The sequence below is a fragment of the Halyomorpha halys genome, unplaced genomic scaffold (genome assembly GCF_000696795.3).
Source record: "Halyomorpha halys isolate HHAL.00 unplaced genomic scaffold, Hhal_1.1 Scaffold1539.1, whole genome shotgun sequence".
NCBI lineage: Eukaryota > Metazoa > Arthropoda > Insecta > Hemiptera > Pentatomidae > Halyomorpha > Halyomorpha halys.
In genome coordinates, this window is record NW_027112669.1 from 352,514 (window position 1) to 361,920 (window position 9,407).

Here is a 9,407-nt window from a genome sequence, read left to right on the forward strand (position 1 = left end):
TATATATATATATATATATATATATCAATAACACACATACAAAATTGCCTAAAGTTAATGCTATATACATAAATTAAACTTAAAAATAAAAGAAAAGAACTCATCACACAAGTGAGTGCTTTTGACAGTTTTAACTGTTCAATGTGGACAGTTCTCCTCTTTCTAGGCCCTGACGCTTTCTTTTGTAGCAATATTGTGTTCTCAAATGACAATCACTCTGAATGGGCCCTCATACCACTGCAACTCTTTCAGTCCCCACTTTCCTACATACCACTGTCCCAACATTTATTTTACTCATCAGGGTCTCAGACATTCAAGTTATGTTGTGCCACTCTTCTACTTTTTTCCCTGCAAATCCTTTCCCTGACTTTTGCAAGGCCATCACATTGTCGCCATTTCATCCTCTCCCGGCAAAGTACTACAGCAGTCCTGTCAATGTCCCAGCATCCCAAAAAGAATTTCGAATAGGGCAAACCCCCGTGACTGTTTGTATGGAGTGATTGTATGCTGCGACTACCCATTCCATCGCGTTATCAGGTTTTAGTCCCCTTTCTAGCTGGTACACTCATAGGTAGTCACTCAGAGTGCTATGAAGTCGCTCTATCCTTCCATGGCTTTTTGAATGTTGAGGTGCCACACCACTTCCAATATTCTCATTTCCTCTCTGCTGATTGCATTGTCGAATTTTCTCCCACTGTTGGAAGAAATTCTGTAGGGGACGCCATAGAATTGGAACCATGTCTGAAGGGCTCGTAAAACCATCGGTATGCCATGCCACCTTACTGAATATATCAATAACTATGACCCACTTAAAGCCTTTCCAGGTGAAAGAATCCACTTGTAAGTCGCTGAGCAGCGCATTTGCAGTAGGGGTCTCTTCTTGAGCTGCACAGGGTGGAGGGTGGGGTGCTTCATGGCACACCAGAAATATTTTCACCGCAATGCTTGTAAAGTCTCATTCAGTCCACGATGATTAGTTTTCCTTAGTGATATGCCAAAGTTACCTCCTTTTGATGTTCCGGGTCTATCATGGTATCTACCATCGATATGCATCGAATAAACAATCTATCTGAGCCAATCTTTTCCTTTCTCCATAGCTGGATCTTACCGGGACTAGATGTTTCTTTCATATTTGGAGCACTTGGATGTGCTCTGCATATTTGGTCCTCTTCAACACCCGATTGTGACCAGATAGTCGAAATAATGCTATCACCGTACTTGCTCTGTTCCATCTGCAGCAGCCCCGTGGTTTTCGTTGGTTCTTCTTCCAGAGTTCACTCCCACAGGAACTGCCTTCCAATTCCAGATGTTTTCACCTGGTCATCTTCTATTGCATTTATCATGATCATCCACATCATATTGTATTGACTTAACAGTTCTTTCCACTATGTGATTGTCGTGGATGATTCCTTTAGCTTTCCCACCCATAGCATTGGGCCTGTGGTCCGTCTGGACCCTAAATTATCTTCCAAACAAGTAGGATCGGAAATGCTCTATTTCTCACATGATTCCCAGTGGTTCTCGTTTCAAAGCGCTGTAACATGCTTCTGCCTCTGTGAGTTGCCTACTAGCATTTGCCATGGGAAGTTCTCCTGCCTCACCTTCTTGTGACAGCACTGCTCCCAGCATGAACTCACTAGCGTCTGTCGATAAAGTGAATTGCAACAAGAAGTCGGGAAATGCTAGTACTGGCTCATTCTGCAGCTGTTTTATACATTTTCGAATATTGCTCTCAATGGCCGGCGTCATTACTATTGAACTACCTTTTTTTTTAACTAAATACTAGGAGGTCATCCATGTAAATCTGGCAATTCATCTAACCCTCTAAAGAATTTGTCTATCAACTTCTGGAATGTAATGGGCGCATTCTTCATGCCAAACGGCATCCTCGTAAAGTCGTAATGCCCTCTTTCGAAAATAAAAGCAGTTTTGTTCTGATCCTCTGGGTGCATACAAATCTGGTGATACTCTGCTTTCAAGTCTAAGGTGTTAAAGATTTTAGCTCCTTCTAGTCTGTCAAGGATATCCTCAAACCTCGATAATGGGTACTTCTTATTGACGGTATTCCCACTGAACTTATGATAGTCGATGACCACCCTATATTTTTCCTCGTTCTCACCTGGCGAACATTTCTTCCAAACCGCCTACAACAGACTATTATAGGGTGATTTACTTTCCACAATGATTCTTTGTCTTAAGTTTTCCATTTCCTCTCTGATGTGCTTCCAGAGTGCCTGTGGGTATTTTAGTTCTTTAACGTATGTCACTTTTTCTGCTTTAGCATTTATCTAGTACTTCTCTGTAAGCAATGGTGTTTGAGCTGCCCGAGTCTACTAGACAGCTTACTCGGATTATAGACGGAACACCCTGCTCTCCTTTCACATGAGTTTCTCAATGTGCAGTTGCCTCTCTGCTTACATCCTCCTCAGATCTCATATGCCTTCCTTCCTCTTGGTCCTCACCTCCATGCACTTCCTTGGCTCCTTTGTTCACGACAATTTCTTTGTTCATCCACTTCGTCTTCAGTTTCTGATACTCCTGAAACTTCCGTAACTCGACAGACTCAGTCTCTATCAAAGGCTTTTCCTCATTACTTGTTGGGCAATGCTTCTTTTATACATGTATGGACACTGTTGGGTGATGTGTCCTTTGTTCCCACACTCGAAACACCGAGTGTTCTCACACTGGGCCACGAAATGCTCATTTATGCCGCAAACATGACACATGAACCATGCAGCAGAACATGTCATATTGTCATTCAAAAGTGATAAACAACCCTCTAACTCAATATCAAGAGGTTATGGAGGAGAGAAAGTCCTAAAACATAAAAAAATTCTCCCAAAAGACACTTTTATAACACCAATTCCATTCACATTAAAAAATTCAATCCTCTAACAGAATTGGGAGGGACTGTAAAGGTATGCAAAACCTTAAAACCACAAAAAAAAAAATTAGGAATGATGAAGTTTTGGCTGAAATTCGTCCCCATTTTTGTTCTGCGTTGAAATAACAATACTTATCTAATTTCAGCTCATTTGATCCAATTGCCTCAACAATAGGGTAATAAAATAAAATTGTAATTTGTAATGAATTTTTAACAAAAATAAAATAAATTAAACTTAACTGTGACTTCAATATTAATCAGGTATCATCAAAATTACAAAATTAATAGGTTCATAAAGTATGAAGAATTTTAGGTATTCAAAATACATAAAAAAATAAAACTATTTTTTTTATTGTTTCTTGTTGTTATGGTATTTTAAAAATAAATCATAGTTGCAATTAATTAAATAATATCTTAAAATTTTACTCACTTCACTGGGAATAAGCAATCCTTAGAGGGCAATTTAATTTGAGGAATGTGGCATCCTACATGAAAAACTTTAGGGCAATTGTTACAACATACTACTTCACCTCCTTTCAAGCAGACAGAACACCAAGATTCATTTTGAAAGTCTGAAATCAGTTTTTAAAAATAATTAAAATAGACAACTAACCAAATACAATTTTATCTTAGCTCTAGGTTTGGGCCAGTTGACAAATGCTACAATTCCAAATTTTCCTCCCAAAAAAGATAAATCCTAATTTGATCAGTTCCACAACTTCAAGATGAAGAAACTGGACTATAGGCAGTGTAGTCCTCTTCATTCATGACAGTTTAAGAACCAAAATCTTAACTTAGTTCCTTTGATCAACATTGCCTCAAGTTCATCACAATTGTCATTTCTACACCATCCTAAACTGATCTCTTCAAGCAGCCTTTGACCACAAAATTAATACTTGCCTATTCAACTTTATATATCCTGATTGGCTAGGGACTTCAACAACCAATCTGCTGTCAATTTGATGTAGATTATTATTTAACTAAATAATTCTCCTCCCATAGTTCTTTCCAATCCTTATCGTCTTCAATTTTCAGACATGGCTTGACCTTTCTTCTTATCCAAATTATCAATGACATTTCTGCTCCTACTATTCTTCCAAAGATCCAAACTTTTTTTAAATTTATTTAATGTAATTTACAATTGTACAAAATAATAAATAATCAATATTATTGGGAGGTCCAAGGCCTCATGCGATGTACTTAGGAAATACATCATGCGTTTCATGATGTGGTTTTCATAGGGTGGTTCGTCACTCCCCACGCCTAGTTTTGTTAGTGCCAACCACTGGCTAACGGGCCTCACAAATGCCCCCCAGGGGGAGGCTGTGAGTGAGTATTGTATAATTATATGCTTGAAAAATCCTGGATAGGGCCAGGGACTCGAACTCATAACATTTGGGTTGGCAGACAGGCGTGTTACCACGCTGCTACCTTCACCCCCATATGCCATCACAAAATAATAAATACAATAAGTAAATTGGATAAATGTTTCAAACAGTTGAAAATCTTGCTCTACCCACCTCTCCGAAGGTTTGTGATGCCTGTCAGCTTAATAGAAGAAACTTAAAAAGACCAGGTATATAACTGATGACCCTACACTGTACACCTTCATCGTGCATCATGTATAAACGTGCTGCCAAAGACCTCCAAAGTTTATAGTGCCAACAGAAAAAAAATATATATCATGTAATGTTTTATTACTAGAGACCGGATTTTTGTACAGTAAAAATAAAAAAATATGCAATAAAAAACCCAAAATGAGTATTTAACACCCAAATTCTGCAATAATGAATTTTTTAGTTTAATTTATAATCAAAATAAATGGAAAGATTATTTCATCTTATCTGAACCAAATTAAACTCACTAAATAGTCTCTATATTTATACAAAAATACTTAAATAAACTAAACTTATCTGATTAAAAACCTAATATTTTGTCAACAAATGAAGAGCTATGAGGAAGCCAATTATATTAAATGATTTAATATTCCTAACAAGAAGATTGAAATTCAAGCAACAAAATTACTTCAATGTTCAAATATTTAAATTTACAACCCAAAAACCAAAATATTCATTTTAAATAAAAATGATTAAACAAATTTTATTCATCAAAACAATCCATTAATATGCAATTTAAAACATCTAATAATCCTATATTTCAATAGAATTATTTATAAATCATTTATTTCTAACGTTTACTAATTTAGACTTATGAAATGACTTTAACTTTTTATATAGAAAACATATACATTTTTTAATCATCAAAATAACCATGTTTTCTCTGCACTATTAATATTAATCAACTTTTACTAATATTCTTTTAATTTTTCAATTTCCAATGTCTTTGTTCGTTTTATGAGACTTAAAATATCACTACATTCGCCTCTGGAACATTAAAAAAAAATTTAAGACAAATTAAATAAAATATTAAAATCGAAAATGAGCTATAATTGTTGGCAGTCTATTCCAGCCACTGCTGTTGACAGTTACAGTGAAAAAGTATGTTAACCTCATTTTTAAAGTCACAAGAGGAAGAGCCTTCATACAATTATATCTAAGAAGTGAGTGCATAAGCCTTTTTCAAACCAATAAATAGACATAGTCTAACATGACCTTCCTGCAGTAAAACAACTTTGGTCTTCACTTGGTCTTGGTCATCTTTCTATTCATTAAAATAATGCAATGATAAATACATATCATTGTTTCATCTGGTATGCAATATATTCTGAAGACTAAACCAAAACTCAGTAAATAAGTGGAATATAATTTAGGTGAATAAATTAAGAAATATTAAAAAAGCACCTGAAATATAAAAACGGCACCAAACCCTTAACTCCCGCCCTCCATGATAGCCTTACTTATCTGACTTTTCAAATAGAGAATTATAGCAAGTAGGTTGGTCGATCTATGACATGACACAATCTCACAAGAGGAGATCATAACACAAAAAAAATGCAATCCTTCCCTGCCAGATCTGCCCTGCTAAGACCCCCGGGGAGCAACAGTCCTATATCACTTTTGAAATATTAGCTTAAGACGGGAAGAGGAAATTTTAAGATAGTTAAATCAAGCAATATTTAAAAAGTGCCTGAAATTGAAAAACGGTATCAGTGAGCTTTCTTTAAAGAGGGAAAGGTAAAGCTGACTCAGTAAGGAAATAGATAGGTACTTCTTGAGAAAAATTGTTTATAACTGTCACCATGTGGCCACATGTCATTTCCGATTATTCACTATCTGTAGGGAAACTAATCTCATAACTAATCCCTGTCCCCAAATACTTCACAATGCTTGAAAATAATAAATACTCATCATAAGGAGAAAGAAAGGAAAGATGATGACTAGGGATACACCAAATCAGCATAATGGAACTTTAGAGAAGAGATAAGGGTACACAGCAAGAGTAGGCAGGAAATGAAACGTGCATTCAAATAAAGACATGAGACAGTATAGATGTATGCTACCTGGCTCAAGTTGAAAATTAAAGATGAATCTGATTAAAGGCTTAACAGGGCCAGAACAATCATTGAAAATGATTGTTCTGGCCCAGTTAGCCTTGCTAAGAATGATTAATCATTACATAATTTAATAATAAATCTAAATTTAATATTAAATAAATGTCATTTCCTCAAAAATATTTGTATCAAAATAAGTTAATAAGTAAATAAAAATAGGTCACAGAATAGAAATGTAAAATCAAATTTTGGTTAGATAAAATTAACATTACAGAAACCATTACCTGGTGGTGAACCTTGTTCAGAAAGTCTTGGTAATCCAGGCAAAGGTCCTTCTCGTTTCTCCATTGCGTTAAGAACACTCATAATTTCATCAATGATCTAAAAAATAAAATTAGCAAATTGAACAGAAATGTATTATAACAGTAACTACTGATACATTAAAAAGCATAGGTTATTTATGTTAATAACCTGTATAAGATTTCTTCAACATAAGATTTTATAAGGTTTTTAACTTTTTTCTCGTTAAACCCACTTTTTCAAAGTGATTCAATATCTTTCAAAAACCTTTTGCTACTCCTTCACAGCTGTAACTTTAATGGAATGAAGAGGCAGCAATTTTGCAGGCTCTATTGACAATCATTGATTTCCTACTTAGACCAATAAGTCTAAGTCAGAAAATACTGTTTTGGCAGTCCAAAATCTTTTACACTATCTTCTTCTTCAAATGGTTCAATAGCTGCAACAGCATTTATCCTTCTCTTAAAGAATTTTGTATGGATTTTCATAAGAGCCTATCGTTGTCAAATCATTTCAAAGAGTTTATTATCAATTCAGGTTCACTGAGTATGGTATGAAGCGTGTTTGTTCGACTAATATTTTCTATCATTTGAAGGACAACCGATATAATGAGCGGAAGCACAAAAACTTATATTATCATCATGATATAATCATGGTATAATGAGCTTCATTACAGAGAGTGTTCACTATGCTTTTACATGTTCAGTATAATCAAATCAATATTCAAAGTACTTTCAATGAAAAAAAAAAAACTAAACTTCTTCACTCGAAGAAAGAATAAAAAGATCTGGTGAAAAACTGATTGCTAAGAAAATAGAAAAAAAATGATACAGACATGCAAATTCCTTTTATTGACATGATCTAAGAAATATGATTCTCCTAAAAATACATTTATTCATTAATTACTTTATAAATTATATTGGTTTTAAAGATGTAGATTTAAATTATAACTCAATTGATGAATAGATAAAGGTAACTAACCTCCACATCATCAGATGAAGATACTGGGCTACCGTTATCTGATGACTTTGGATTTGATGGCGCGCTGTTTCCGGAAGGAAGTTGGAGCCTAACTTTTTTTATATTGTTTCCTATTTGTGAGCAGTCTTCAGGTATGCTCACTACTACATTTGTGCGAATAGGCATTGTTTCAGGAATATGCCAAAGCTGGAAAAAAATAATAGAAATCACAATAAAGAACCATGATTAAAATTCAGTAATGAACAATGTATAAGTTCATAGATGAAAATCTTAGAAAAAGAAAGATGAAAATAACTAACACCAGATAAACATACAATGGTTCCTTTCCTTGAATCCAATTTTTGTAAGAATATTTATAGTTAACATATCTGATTTTTTTTTTAATTAATTTTTATATTACTAGTAAAAATTACAATCCAATGTTATAATATCCACTACTGTAAGGAACTTGGATCTTGGTATTACTAAATTTATTATTCTTATATTTACTTCATTCTCTACAAAACATGTATATGCAAAATTGATTTATTTTAACATATATATAGGGAGATGGTCAGGGTTGCGGTCAATAGTGAAACAAAAATAGTTTAAAACTATTTAAATAGTTTTAAACTATTTTTGTTTCACTATTGACCGCAACCCTGACCATTTCCCTATATATCAATTTTTACGGTCAACTATACATACATATATAGATTTATTTTAACATTCATATCACAAAAGTTTTTTGATGAAAGGGAGTAAGATAGGCTGTTACTAGGCTAAGCTAACTTTGTTCAAATCATAGGTACATTAAATTTTACCATGACAGAAAATAAATCTAGTTACAAAATTACCAATTATTGTAAGAAAAAGTAAAGAATTCATCAGTAGAGTGAACAATACATTGAACAATAACAATTATCATAGTGATCAGGAATTAAGAAAAGAATAATTGATACACCAATTACCTGAGGCACCATTTGTTGTCGCTGTATTTCTTCAGGGTTCATTACATTTATCGTTTCTTCTGACATACTTGATTTATTTAATGCATTAGAATTGCTGCACTACAATAAATAAAAATAAATTGAGAATCAGGCACTAAATCCCATATTAATAAATTATTTTATAATCATAACATTTAAACGCACAAAGAATTTATTTTATACTTATTAAGATGATAATAATGAAGTATCAGATCTCTAATTATTACACATGTAGATCCGTTCAGTAATATTTATCATCATAATAATTATTATAAATACGTGAAATTATACAAGACAACATATGATAAAATTATATTACATCATAATATAACATTGATTTATCACATCACAGTAAAAGTTGAGAGCAACACATTTGCAAAGAATATGTTCTGACCTTTAACCTCTTGAACACAGGTTTCAGGATGACTCTTTAACAAGATTCATTTTAGATATTTTAGATACATAGATTAGAAATATTTTAGCAAGAAATGACTGTTATTGAACTCAATTTATTAGAAAAAATTCAAGTGTTTCATTCCAGTTTTCATGGCTCAAGTAAATCTTAAAATACCATAATGGTGTAAGGGCCCTCAGTGTAACCTCTTAATATTTTTTTTTTTCATATGAACATAATGTATTACTTAAGGGATAACACTAATTTTCATAATCAACCTACAGCTATTTAATACAAACCTGTTGAACGACAGAAGCAAATGAAAGGGTTTTCTCAGTAGCAAGTGATGAAGTTGGTTGAGAATCATCAGATAAACTACAATTATTCTTCTTTTGCTTTGAATCTATTGGAATATAAGTATTATTAATT

General features: G+C 33.5%; 1 protein-coding gene across 2 annotated transcripts in view; it reads right to left on the bottom strand.

Moving 5' to 3' along the window:
* The window catches only part of LOC106689984 (transcription intermediary factor 1-beta), a 35,512-nt gene that overhangs the window by 7,110 nt on the left and 18,995 nt on the right, over nucleotides 1-9,407 (bottom strand). Inside the window, exons 9-13 of one of the 2 annotated variants that reach the window (XM_014435216.3) lie at nucleotides 9,278-9,381; nucleotides 8,567-8,665; nucleotides 7,617-7,802; nucleotides 6,620-6,716; nucleotides 3,315-3,456 (exon numbers count right to left, since the gene is read on the bottom strand). In XM_014435216.3, the coding sequence (XP_014290702.1) occupies nucleotides 3,315-3,456; nucleotides 6,620-6,716; nucleotides 7,617-7,802; nucleotides 8,567-8,665; nucleotides 9,278-9,381 (628 nt within the window). The remainder of the gene's footprint in view (nucleotides 1-3,314; nucleotides 3,457-6,619; nucleotides 6,717-7,616; nucleotides 7,803-8,566; nucleotides 8,666-9,277; nucleotides 9,382-9,407) is intronic. The other variant, XR_010844260.1, reaches the window with a different exon arrangement.